This window comes from Hemicordylus capensis, chromosome 4 (assembly GCF_027244095.1).
Source record: "Hemicordylus capensis ecotype Gifberg chromosome 4, rHemCap1.1.pri, whole genome shotgun sequence".
Lineage (NCBI taxonomy): Eukaryota > Metazoa > Chordata > Lepidosauria > Squamata > Cordylidae > Hemicordylus > Hemicordylus capensis.
In genome coordinates this window covers 309,629,585-309,643,725 of record NC_069660.1, presented here as the reverse complement: position 1 = coordinate 309,643,725, position 14,141 = coordinate 309,629,585, and the positions used below count along the sequence as shown (strand labels likewise).

General features: G+C 44.9%; 1 protein-coding gene across 3 annotated transcripts in view; it reads right to left on the bottom strand.

Annotated features, from left to right (window-relative positions):
- Window positions 1–10,164, bottom strand: part of KHDRBS3 (KH RNA binding domain containing, signal transduction associated 3) — a 145,159-nt gene extending 134,995 nt beyond the window's left edge. For all 3 annotated transcript variants that reach the window (XM_053246579.1, XM_053246578.1, XM_053246580.1), the window contains exon 1: window positions 9,751–10,164. In XM_053246579.1, coding sequence (XP_053102554.1) covers window positions 9,751–9,838 — 88 coding nt within the window. In that variant the 5' untranslated portion in view covers window positions 9,839–10,164. The remainder of the gene's footprint in view (window positions 1–9,750) is intronic.
- Between the last annotated feature and the right edge of the window lie 3,977 nt (window positions 10,165–14,141).

The window sequence follows — 14,141 nt, the reverse complement described above, 5'->3', positions numbered from 1 at the left end:
TAGTAGGTGATAAGATTCTCCTAGCCAAGTTTGCTAATCCTACAATGTGATAGAAAATCACTGTCTTGACTGAAGCCTGAATAGATTCTAGTTCAGCTGGCATCTCATAGTTCTGCTCCTCTCTCCCCCCCAAGTCAGAACAACTAGTAAAGCTCTACCTGCACTGGTGTTAAGGTGACAGTTAACAGCACAAAGCCAAGCAGGTAATTCTGCGCTAGCCATTTCTAAGCAATCAAGGCCAGACCATGCAGCACAGTACAATGCTTCAGACACCAAGAGCTACTCAGTCAGGTTATTGCATGGTGCACCAGCACAAGACAGTAAACACTCTTCCAGCTATGATTAAATGTAATGGAACAGTGATTAATCCAGAAGCACTGAAGCTGTAAAGACTGATTCTTTAGGAACTGTCCCTACCAAGAAGGAGAATCTCTAACCCTTGACAGAATCTCTTAGCTAGCATCAGTTGGGTCTCAATCCAGCTCTATCATTAGCTCTTCATATTGCAGACAGACTGCCTGTTCAGGAATGCTGCCGCTGTTCCTGGTTCAGAGGATAGAGAGCCAATGTCAGTATAGTGACAACATTGCATTAGCAAGGTCTCTAGCCAATTTCTCCCAGTGGACTTGTACCCTTCACACAAAGGTAGGTCAGATCAATCTTTTCAGCACCATAATGGACAGCTCCTACTGGGTAAAGAAAACTTACTCTGCATCCATCCCCCCTCTAGAACCAGCCTTCAAGGCAAGAGCAGAACTGCTTCAAATCAGTAACACCAACTTAAAAACCCAGAAGCTGGATCTATATAGTGCCTTAAAATCTCACATGAAGTGAGCCAGGAGTGTGCAACCAGGAGTGTACACACCAATGTATATGTTTTTGTGCAGCGGTATCCATTTTACCATAGTAATCCAAGTTACACAATGCATGAGAACAACTTTCATTTCTGCAAGCCATCTGCCATGGTATTTTAACCACCACCACAGTTCTCAGGTTTCCCTAGAAGCACCACTGCAAAAACTGAATCCAACTGTGTATCTTGCTCACCCCACATTGACAGCAGCAGGGGATCCCAGGATATCTTCATAACTTTCTTGTGGGAAGGAGAAGAGCCAAGCACAAATGGAGAGTGAGGACAGAACCCTGCTGGGGAGGAGTGGAAGACAGAGTGTTTTCATACAGCTGCATCGCCTCTCTCATACTTTTGACAGACAGGCTTTTAGTGTACCAACACCCCCTAGAGGACAGAGCTCACACCAGAAACCAACATGATTTTAAAAGATGAAAAATCAGCACACACTAGTACCTGCTGCTTGTATTCAGGAAGCAAACACTTTCCTGGCAGCCACTGGAAATCCCCCCAACCCAGCCTGAGGTTTAGGAGGTGCATGTTCTCCCTTCACATATTTTACAGTCCATCAAATGTTGGCAAGGAAGACAGTGTTAGGCAAGAAAGTGTCCCATGTTTAGGCTTTTCGAGTCAAGATGCAATTACATGAATACAGGTTGAGTATCCCTTATCCGGACATCCAAAATCCTGAATGCTCCAAAATCCAGACACCACAAAACCACCTGCAGCTGCAACCTCTCACTGAGCAGAGCCCTGCCGGAGATGCGCTTACGCTTTTTCTTTTTCTCTGAACCTGCCTGGTCCTTTAAATGCTTTGTTGTCTTCGCCGCTTTTTTAGGCAGCAGAGTGGCTGTGACGCTACCACTGCTTTGGGCGCCTTCACGGCCGTGGTCCCAACAAGCGAGGGAACCGTCAAGACCTCCAAGAGAGCCCCTTCTGACAGGGAGCCTCTCAGGGTGTCTCCCAATTGAGAAATCTCTATGTATTCTAAAGGTACAAATCACCAAAATACAAAGAAAACTGAAAAAACTAACCAAAAGCCAACCAAACCTAATTGAATGAGGAAAGAGAAAGGAGAGGGAAACAGCAACTCACCCCCCACCCACCCCCCGCACACAAATATTCCAAAATCTGGAAAAAAATCCAAAAACCTGAATACTTCTGGTCCAAAGCAGTCCGGATAAGGGACACTCAACCTGTACCAGGTTTCTAGGTGTGTGGAGCTACCTTAAGCATCATGAAACCTGCACTTCTCTCCGTTCCAGATGTCTGCAGTGCTTGAGCCAAAAATAAAGTGCTGACCCAGCACACCATCATTGTGCAGGGTCAACGGAAGATGTGTTCCAACTGTCTTCCTTGCACCAGAAACAATGGAAGTTACAGTAAGCTCTATTCTTCCAAATGCTCTATGCCCTGTTTAACTCCCTCCAAGACTTAAAAGCATGCAATATTTTCCTAACCCAAGCCTTCCTCCAGGTATTCACACACCTGTTTCTGCAGACGTCACCACTTTGGGAAAACATCATCAGCAACTGATGTCGACAATCCGCTCTAATGTAGTTCAGGTATGTTCAGCAGTGAAGCACTAACTTTTAAGAAGAGTTCAGGGTTAGGGAGACTCAGCAAGCACATCCATCTAAGTTTCAGCCAGATTTAAGGAAAGCTTCAAATCTTTATATCCTACTTCCTCCAAGGAGCTCAGGGGAGCATACACAGTTATTTTTATCCTAATGACCCTGTGAGGTAGGTTAGGCCGAGATAAATAACTGGACAAAAGTCATGACGTGAACTTCATGGCTGAACAGCAACCAAGCCTTGGTCCTAGCAAGCAGTGTTCTCTAATTTTCTTCATCTGTGTGCAGAATGAGATTTGTTCTGGGCAGCAGTATCAAGGCAGTGTGCATGCACATGCATTCAGAGTGGGGCCTTCCTGATTCAACATAAGCAGGATCTAAAATTAACTTAGCAAACTTCAAAGAAATGTGTGAGCATGCACACAGCTTAGATGGAACACTGCTAACAAAGCCCTAGCCACTACACTATGCTGGCTGGCATATTTGTAACAATACAGTGCTGCAGTGAGATCACCCACCAGCCGTTGCTACATGGTAGTTCCTCTGGGAAGTAATAAATTGCATGGCTAGATTCAATGCATATAGGAAAGGTCTATCAATGGTTACCAAGCACGACAGAAGGACTTCTGAAAGAAGTGCACTACCTCAGAAGCACCATTATTGGAAAGGAATAGATGCCACCATCATGCATGGCTTGAGAAGTTTCCAAGATAAGCCTGGCCACCATCACTGGAAAGGATGCACAGATAGCCCCAGTGACCATATGAAAGGACCTGGTGCAGCAACATTTGCTAGGTCCACTCTCAATTTTAGCAAGTAGCTTGACTATGTGGTGACTCACGCTTGAGCATAATTTTTAATAAGATGCTTAGTTAAGGGTACTACTGATCCAATCCAACATATTTATTCAATGTCTGAGCTTTTCAGGGTAATTTAAATTTTCATTTGACCTTATGGGTATGCAACTTCATCGAGCTGATACAGCTGACTTGCACACACCTGTATTTCAGAGCATATAAAACCAGTTATTCCAACAAGGTATTGATGTAGGCAAGTATTTGATATTAGCTGCAGAATTCATTTTAACAAGATCTTTCTCAGCCTGTTCCTTGCAACAGCCCATACACCCAGCTTGCTTGTCATCTCTTTTCACCCAGTAGCTGCTTTACACTTTTAAATCTGAATGATGCACTGGGGTCAGCTCACAGGCAGGCAATTTTAAAGGTTATGTAAGCCTCCTTTTAATTGAGGCAGTACATTTGCAGCCATGGTACTTTGTTTCTACATCTCAGATGAAACTCTTCGGTGATTCATCACTGCAAAATTGCTGTTGCAGATGCCTAGAAAGATGCATTAAGTCTAACATTAAGAACAAATCTCTATACTATGCATACCCTATGGAAGGCATGACCAGGGTTGTTCCAAGATTATTAAGAGGGATGGAAGCATATGCAATCCTTGTCAGGAGCTTGTTTCCTGGAGTTCTGTCTGATGCAGAGCAACAACTCAAACACCTTTCAGACTGTACATTAATCTGCACTCTGCATCCGCGCTCCCACCCCCACCCCCCGCCGCCCACTCGCAGCACAATTCCACCCAGGTATTTGTTAAATCTAATCTTGACATGTTAATCTTAGTTTCCTAATGCTCTAGTGCAAAGCCAATCTATTTTAGGTTGCACTGATCAGTTCAATTTGCTTCCCAGCAAACTTGCCTAGACAAAATGTACAGCTGATATGGCCTACAAGTGGAAGGCATTTCATCTGGTTAACTGCCAAGCAAAAACAATCCAATATTATCAAGAGACTGAACTCTTCAATATTTATCTGTAGACTCACTGACACTGGTTTGCCAAGCTCTTGCTATTCTACCATTTGCTTTTTAAAGCAATATCCTAGTTCATCCCGCTGGATCAGGTCAAAGGTCCATCTGGCCTAGCAACCCATTTCCAAAAGTGGGCCAGGAGATGCCTCTGGGAAGCTTGCCTTCATGTCCTCCTTGCAACAACTCAGCATCTGGTATCCAACATCAGCATCTGGTATCCAAAGGTACCTCTGAACATGGAAGTGCCAATTGGCTACCATGGTTAATAGCCATGTGACTCCTGGTTTGAGTTTACCCGATTGTTTTTTTTACCAAGTTAACTAGGCTAGTGGTTGTTACACATGGCAGCAGTGAATGTGTCAAATGAATTGTGTGAAGTACTTCCTTCTGTGTCCAACAGCAACAGTCAACTTATTGAGCGAGCTCATGTTCTATTGTTGAAAGAAACTGCTGTCAAATATGCTCATTGTATCACCTAATCTAGTCCACTTGAACTGAAGGGATCGTTTTAAAGAAGATTAGATTCTAGTACAGGGGCACACAACTTCAGCCCTGCAGCTCCCACAATGGCCAGGAGTCAGAAATAGGAGTTGCAGTTCAACAGCAACTGGAGGGCCAAAGTTGTGCACCCCTATTCTAGTAGGAATCAACCTCAAGCCTTAGTGGTGAATAAATTCCAAAAATTTCAGATACGTTACACAAGTAAGACTACAAAGCAGACACCAGTTATGCATTAGGACAGATTACTCTTTCCTTGCATAGAATTCACCAAGCTACAAGTTTACATTACCAAATGGCTGCACTTGAATCAAAATATTTTATAAGAAAATTTAGGGATGTTTGTTCTAATTATGCATTCAAGCCCTCCTATTTACAGGGGAGATACTATCAAGTAAGCAAGGCTCCTACAACTCTGGCGAAAGGGAACACTGTGAGGCATCAATAAGTGTTCTACATCTGTAACAGCCTGTATCAGAATGTGCTGCATCGTTAATTGAACTGGTTTGGGGTGGGGGAGTGTTAGTCAACATATGAAGCTGCCTTATATTGAGTCAGATCATTGGTCCATCTAGCTCAGTACTGTCTGCATAGGCTGGCAGTGGCTTCTCCAAGATTACACTCAGGAGTCTCTCTGATCCCCATCTTGGAGATGCCAGGGAGGGAACCTGGAACCTTCTGCATGCAAATGCTCTTCCCAGAGCAGCTACATCCCCTAAGGGAAATATCTTACAGTGCTCACATGTAGTCTCCCATTTAAACCTAAACCATAGCAGACCCTGCTCAAAGGGACCATTTCATTCTTGCTACTGCAGCAACCTAATGGCGCAGCAGGGAAATGATGTGACTAGCAAGCCAAAGGTTGCCAGTTCGAATCCCAACTGGTAAGTTTCCCAGACTATGGGAAAACACCTAAATCAGGTTGCAGCGATACAGGAAGATGCTGGAAGGCATATCATACGGCACAGGGGGAGACAATGGGAAACCCCTCCTGTATTCTACCAAAGACAACCACAGGGCCCTGTGGTCACCAGGAGTCGACGACACACTTTACCTTTACCACAAGACTAGCTCTCTGCTCTTCCCGCAGCATCCTGCTTCCAACAGCAGCCAAGCATATGCTGCAGAGAAGCCCACAAGCTAGGCATGAACAGCTTTACCTGTTTGCCCCTAGCAACTGGTATTTACAAGCAGCATACCTCTGAATAGGACAGTTCTGCTTAGCTGTCCTGGTCAACAGTAGAGGATAGATCTATGATCCTCCTTTTCCAAAACTATGCCCAAGTATTAGCTACACAGATTATAAACCTTAAAATAGCCAGCTGTCTATCACAAGTGTGCTGCAGACAAATTACACACAGCATCACTGGAAAAACACTGCCCTTTAGGAACGATCTGTAGTTCCTATACACAGGTGAAGGAACCAAATGTGCCAATTTTGATGTTTTAAACAAAAACATCAAGTCCCTTAGATGGAAGTACTTTAAGAAGACAGTTCTAATCTCTTTAGGACACGGCACCGATTAACTCAAGAGCTGCAGAGCCTGCCTACCCACTTTCTTGAAATAGAATGGCTACATAGCAAATTTTGAAGAGCTATTTACTCAAGCAGTTCAAGTACATCAATACTATATATGCTCTTTAAACACCTCCACTACCAAGATGAGTAAAAAGCAAGTTCCCCTCTGCAGCATGTGGCCCAAAGTGAGGCTCTTTAAGGTAGTACAACACAGAAATCAGGACTGCTACAAAATATCATGTTTGAGCAGGTCTGGAAAGAGAATCTTTCCCCCAAATAAGATGTTTTGATAGTTCAGATCACTGCTTGACTGAAGAAAAGAATTCCTGGAGCAAGCAGCTGCATTTTCTTATTACTGGGTCTTCTGGGGAAGAAGCATCAAACCACCAATCAGGCTCCATAACTTCCCACTGGGAGACTGGACAGAAGCAAAGGAACAGACTGCAAGCAGAGCAAGGTCTGTCACTTTATTCTCACCATGAGGAATTCTCCTGAACAGATGCTGGATCAAAGGAAGACAAGATGAAAGCACCTGCTGGGGCTACCGAACAAGGAAGGGGCATGTGAACAAGCTACTATCTTACACACACTTAATGCCCAGGGACCCTAAGGGGGCTGTCACCAGCTGGATCTTCATGGTCCCTAATACCAGTCGAGGACACTTCCTCTAGTCATCCCCAAACAGATCCCTCAATGCACTTTCTATTTACCATTCCACATTCAAAAGAGATCATCCCAGGGCCCTCTCTTTTTTTATTTCAAAGAAGATGGCACCTCTTCATTCACCTGTTATCACAATACCTTATGCTGTTCACTATTCCTCATACAGTTCAATCTTCCATTTCACTCCCAGCAGTAAAAGGTTCCTGCTCTACTATTTCCCTAGTCTAGAAACCTTCCAAGCTATGAACATGCCTTATCCCAAAAATGGAATGTGGTTTATTTATTATTATTATTATTACTTCAATTTCTATTCCACCCTTCCAAAAATGGCTCAGGCCTTTTGTGCACAGTTCCCTTATCCATTCCGATTTTCAAAATCCATTACCCCTTCCATGTAATTAATACACAGCACCCATTCATGCTACATACCCACAGTCCCAGTCTGCATAAATCTTGTACATATATACAGTGTGGGTTTGCTTAACTATCCCATCTCTAGAATGTCTCCCATGTAGTCTAGCACTCCTTATTTTCCAGTAAAGGACATCTTTCAAGCCCCCTAACAGTTGCTATGGAAGAATTTAGGGACTCAACACACATCCAAACAATAAGGTACTCCACTTTACTTCATTCTTTGGCCTCCATTTCTGAAGCCCTTCAAGGAATAATCCTCCCAAGAAAACCCCCACACTTTATTCTCGCTCCCTAAAATTGATGCTGTCATCAAAGTGAGCCTGTCCATCACGTGTATTTTCAAGGGGCGCGCACCTGTCTAGACAGACAGTGCCTAACTACTCCTGAATTAAGCTGCCTTTACCCCTTCAACACCACATTATCAGAATCGGGGTGGCTGAAGAATAGAGCTCAGTTCTGCACATCCTTTCCCCTTTGATGCACACTTAGGGGAATGGAGCATTAAAGCAACACATCAGTTTCTTCCACAACATTCTAGCCTGTTTTGATTGAATAGTAAAGCACATTAGCTGCTTTAATCTTCAGAAGATGCCTTGCCAGATGAAGCCAAGGATACATCTAATCCAGTGTCTTGTTTCCTAGAGCAGTCAACTCCATGCCTCCAGGAAACCTAGGAGCAAGGCATGAAAGCAACACCTCTTCTGCTTGCCAAAAACTTGTTTTCAAAGGTAAACTGCCCCTGAACATACAGGCTCAACCTAGCTCTCAGGATGATCTGGCCATTTGGGAGATACCAGATGGAAGTCTAACAGCTTCGAGTCGGACCTATGCACCCAGCCTCCAGCTTGTCTCATCTCTCACTAGGCAAGCCACACATGCCCCTCCCCAACACAGAGATAATACTTAGTCAAGTATTATAAGGATTAGTAAGCAAAGCTATGTACTTTTCAGAGGAGTACATTGTCAAAGGTGCCAAGGGAGTGTTGCATGTTGCTGCAACAGAACTAACAAGAGTGCTGTAGAGTAAGCCTTTGTGGACTAGAATCCTGGACCACAAAAAGTGCGCTAGTCTTCAAGGGCAGCAAGAGAGCTGTCCATGAAAGCATGACAAACACTCAAGAGTGCTTTCAAAACACAAGCTCTCAGCCTCGAAATGTAATTTTGCATGTCTGGCTCGAGGATCCATCCAAGACACATTTAGTCAGAAGCAAGCCTCACTGGATTTGAGTTGCTTCCAAGTATCTGTGCACCCAAATACAAAGGAGATGATCGCCTCCATAACACTCACTTATTGCTTATCCTCAAGACACTCCACTAAGAAGAGAACCACCCAACCTTATGGTTAGCATTGTAATCACTCACACACCCCTTTTATTCCATGTTAGTCCACTGCAGGGCATACAGCACCTTGAAGACAAATCTATCATGGTATAAGCCTTTGCAGGCTACAGTCCATTTCATAAGATCCTAGCTTCGCAGATGTGTTTATAAGGTGATGGTTTTTAAAGCTGCACATAGAATTTTCTGGATCCCATAAGGAAGCGCAGTTAATCAAAAACAGTACACATTCAGTGTTGGTTAACAGAAATATAACCTGCAAGGCATATCAGCTTCCACCTTCTTCAGTTGCTCAGATATTATATGAAAGGTACAGCAGCTGCAGCTACACACACGGGGTACTGACAAAAATGTAAACATCGAAAATTAAAAGGGTATGCTCCATGACCATTTGGGCCACTGTTTACATTTTTTCTCTATATACCTGCACACATATACCACGTTTTCCTTTCCCTCCCTCTATATGTTTACATACACAGACACACCCTTCAACCAGGGGAAAATCGCACTTCAGGAACCTGATGAAGTGGACTGCAGCCCCTCAACGCTTTATTCGACAACATGCTGTTAGTCTTTGAAGAAGCCACACGACTTCCACTGCCTTTATCTGCAGTTGCCTCTGGTCTCACTTTGAGAGATGCCACCCTGAACCCCTCCAGGCTTTATCCAGGAGCTCTCAAGGTGCGCTGCTGTCATCGCAACATAGGAAGCTGCCACATACCGAGTCAGACCATGGGTCCACCTAGCTCAGTATCATCTACACAGACTGGCAGCAGCTTCTCCAAGGTGGCAGGCAGGAGTCTCTCTCAGCCCTGTCTTGGATGATGCCAGGGAGGGAACTTGGAACCTTCTGCATGCAAGCACGATACAGGTGCTCTTCCCAGAGCAGCCCTATCCCCTAAGGGGAACGTTTCACAATGCTCACATATGTAGTCCCCCATTCAAATGCAAACCAGGGCGGACCCTGCTTAGCAAAGGGGACAATCCGTGCTTGCTGCCACAAGACCAGCTACAAGCCCCCAGCCCGCCCACCCGCCTGCCTCCCCGCCGGCCGCGCGCGCGTCCCCCACCTTGGTTAACCAGCCGCAGCGCGTGGGTAAAGGACGGATCCAGGGAGTCCTTCTCCGCCATCAGCTCCGGCAGGTACTTCTCCTCCATGGCCCGCCCGCCTGCCCGGGGGGGACCGGACCAGAGGCAGGAGAAGAGGTGGCAGGGGCGACGGCGCAGCAGCGGCAGCAACAGCGGAGTAGCAAATAAATCCTCGCTTGCAAAGCAGCTTCGGCAAAAAAAAAAAAAAAAAAGAGGGGAAAATTTAAAATATAAAGTAAGAGAGAAGGGAAAGCAGCCACACTTGTCCCGCAGTCCAAGCCGGGCGCGTCCGCAGTGGGGACCAGGACAACTCAGGCGCCCGCCTTCTCCCGCGTCTGTTTATCCAGAACCAAAGCCCTACTGCCACAGGACCACCACTCGCGCCGGCTGCGAGCCGCGACTGAGCGTTGGAGCGCCGGAGCCGCCCGCTTTATAAACCCGGCCGCCCCAAGCCACGCCCCCGTCCCCGACACTTCACAAAAGGCGGGGGCGGCGGGCGGCCAAACCTTTCTGCTTCGCGGCCCGAGCCCGCCCACCTTTGTTACCTATTGGGTAAGGAGGGTTCTGTCCCTCGGGGAAGAGTTCCCGAAGGCCTGATTGGCTGGCTGGACCCCCAACCCATCTCCGCCGTTCTTACTGGGAGGAAGGGAGAAGGCAGGGGGTGCGTGCGGGTGGAGAGGGCTGCTGCGCTAAAGCTAATGGCAAAAGGCGGGAAGGAATGTGTGCGCGGCGGCACGCGCAGCGGCCGTTAGGGGGCGCGGCGCCGGCAAGGGCGGGGGGGGGGGGGAGTTCAGCAGCAGGTTCTCCTCAGCTGACTGGCTTAATCAAAAAGTGTCTAGTAGCCCGCATTAGAGCCCAGAAGGCTGGCAAGGAGCCTCAGACTAAGTGACAGCCATGCAACACCACAATAAGCATGATTTTATTATTATTATTATTAATAATAATAATAACAACAACGCTATAAAGAAGACCAAAAATCACATCCACAGGGCCCCAGTTTCAGCAGCCTGTCTCAAGCAGCCTCATCATGTTAAATGAATAGTAAACAAATAAATACAGAGGCAAGCCACGCAGCGCAATTCCTACATTTACTCAGAAGTCCCTCTGGGCTGAGTGCTAGACTAAATTTGTCACAACAAATAGACCTTTTATTGCAACTAAACAACTACATGCTGGTAAACATGAAAACATAAAGACATTTGGATGTAAAACACCATCAGTTAAATAAACATATGAGACCAGATGAAAACCTCTGTTGAACAGAGGAGGTTTCCATCTCATTTGTTTTACTTAACTGAGGATGGTGTGTCACACCCCAACGTCTTATGTTTTAATGTTTGCCAGTGTTTCATTTTTCTTTCTTTCTTTTTGAGCAACAAAAGGTCTTTTTGTTGAGAATTGGAGTTAATATGCACATTGCATCGCTGACATATCGACTTATACTAAATTAGTCATGACTAAGTCCCGTTGAGCGCTATGAGCATGCAAAGCAGTCAGTGGTGGATTAACAGAGAGGCAGAGCAGGCATTTGCCTTCGGGGACAAAATTTGAGGAGCAGCAAATTTTTCCCCTCCTCAAATTTTGCTGCCCCTCTTTGTGGGCAGCGGTCATTGCAGCAAGGGTGGAGTGGGCGAGGCGAAAATCCCCCCTTTTACCTTATTTTTTAAAAAGTAAACCTTCTTTGTTTAAGATAAAAGCCTTTTTGCCTATGGGCAGCAAAAAGCATAATCCGCCCCTGCTTATGTTTTACTGCTTACCATCGTTTAGTTTTTCCTTTGCAGGGGGAATAAAAGGTCCTTTTGTTGAGATTTGGAATTAATATGCACATTGCATCGCCGACAAATCGACTTATACCAAATTAGTCATGACTAAGCCCCGTTGAAATCGTTGGGACTTAAGTTCGTCACGATGACTACTTATCTGTTTGAAAATTCTCTAACCTGCGCCTCCAGCTCACATAAAAGCAACAACAATAAAATACAATAACAGCAGAAATATTAAAGGACTAACTTGTCCCATTTATGTCAATGCTGCTGAGTCATGACTAACTTACTTCGGATCCTGCCCATTGAGAGCACTGTTCCCTCTAAGGTGTGCGCACGTGCACACGCTCACAAGTTTTTTTGATGTCCACTCAGTTCATTTTAGATCCCGCTCAGGTTGAATCAGGAAGACCCCACTCCGAATGCAGATGCGCACACACTGCCTTGATACTGCCGCCCAGAACAAAACTCATTCCACACACCGATTAAAAAAATAAGAGAGAACACTGATTGCGAGGATGCCTTAGGGTTGCCAGCTCTGACTGAAGCTATTCCTAGAGGGTGCCCACCACACCCACCCCAATATTTTTCCCTACCCTTTTCACATAAAGGAAAGTGTGCCGTCGAGCTGGTGTTGACTACTGACAACCACAGATCCCTGTGATTGTCTTTGGAAGAATACAGGAGGGGTTTACCATTGCCATTAGGGATGTGCAAGACCTGTCCGGCGGTCCACAGTCCAACGGTTCGGTCTGGGGGTTCAGGGGTTCGTGATCGAACTGAAACCTACCTCCCCCTGGCCTCGCAGAGGGCATTTGCGCGTGCGCGGTGGTGGCCAAAATGGCCGCCGCTCGCCTTTACAGAGGCCCGAAAGGGTTTTCCATAGCAGTGCCCCAAAGCAGTGTATAATTTATAAAAACCATCCACCAACCTACAATTATAAATTAAGAAAACATAAATGAAAACAGACCATTACAATAAATGAAATACACATCGTTACTTGGGAGTAAAGCCCATTGAGTAGAATGGGAGCTGCTTTTATTTATTTATTTACCAGTCATATTTATTTATCATATTTTTATGCCGCCTGATATGTACATCTCTAGGCGGTGTACACAATTTAAAATATTTAAAAGTCAACACAGATTAAAATACATGAGACATAATAAAAAATAATATTACATAGCAGTTATTAAAACAAAATTATTAAAGTTATTAAAATTAATTCTAATTCAAAGCTTGTTAGAAGAGGAGAGTCTTGAGGGTCTTCCTGAAAACAAACAGAGAAGGAGATGTTTGACTAAACCTTTATAGGATTGTGCTGCATATCGGATTGCTAAAGGCGCAATTGCTATGCACGAGAACAGGTTGCTGAACTCCAACTCTCATCATCCCCAGCTACAATTTATTGAGACTGGGGATTGGGTCTTGTAGTTCAGCAACATCTGGAGTACCACAGGTTAGGAACCCCTGTACTAAAAATAAATCCCAATGTATTCAAATATGTCTACTCACAGGAAAAACAGCATAGGATTGGGGTCAAATGAGGAATCTTGACAAAACTACCTCTGAGCCACATTCCCCCTACATCAAACTTTGATTCAGTTTGATTCAGGCAGACACTGAACAAGTCATAGCCTCTCTCTGCATTGCATCTCCATGCTGAGAAAAACACCCTGTCCTCTTCAGATGTTATGAAAACGCCTCACCAGTGTCCTCTCTAATTTTTTTTCATCTGTGTGTGGAATGGGTGGCAGTATCAAGGCAGTCTGTGCGCACATGCATTCAGAGTGGGGCCTTCCTGATTCAACCTGAGCAGGGTCTAAAATTAACTGAGCAGACATCAAAAAAAATGTGAGCCCATACATGTGCATACACATTAGATGAAACTCTGTGCACCACCTTCAACACAGCCAGAATGTGTGGCATTGAGAAAATGCAAAGCAGAGTGAGACCCCAGTCTCAGAACTGAATTTGCCTATCCTAGTTTTTCCTCTTGCTTAGCTCTCTTCAATCAGATTGGAAACTAAACCCCATTTAATACAGAATTAGAAGGAAAGAAAATGTGGACTTACCATCATTGTCAGCCCAGGAAATAACACAATTGCCTAAATTCTTGTTGTTCTCTATTATTCCTGGTCTGAGCAGTTAATCCACTCAGTTGTACAAGGGAAGTGGAAACAACCAGTAGCTGCTCAGTCAGAATCTTCCAAAGATCTTCAACGTGTATTTTTGACACTGTTCCACACACAGAGCGATCATGCCAAGTTCATACATCTTTGCTGTCATCCAGAATTAGTAATAGTTCACCATATGAAGGTGGCTTGAGAGCATTCTGCCCATGTGGATAATTGCCTGCTCCATCTTAGCGGGACCGTTGTGTCATTTCCTCTCCCTTTGCCCTGCTGCACACAGCTACAGCAGGGTACTTTTATAACACCTGAAGCTCCCTTCTCAGCACATTGCTGAAAAAGGCACAGTAGTCCTCTTGGGCAACAAGAGCTGACATACAACTTTGGTTAATTTAGAACTTTTGAAACTGCTGGTTTATTCCCATTACTGAATGGCAATAAATTGGGGAAATACAAGATAATGATTAGAATGTATTA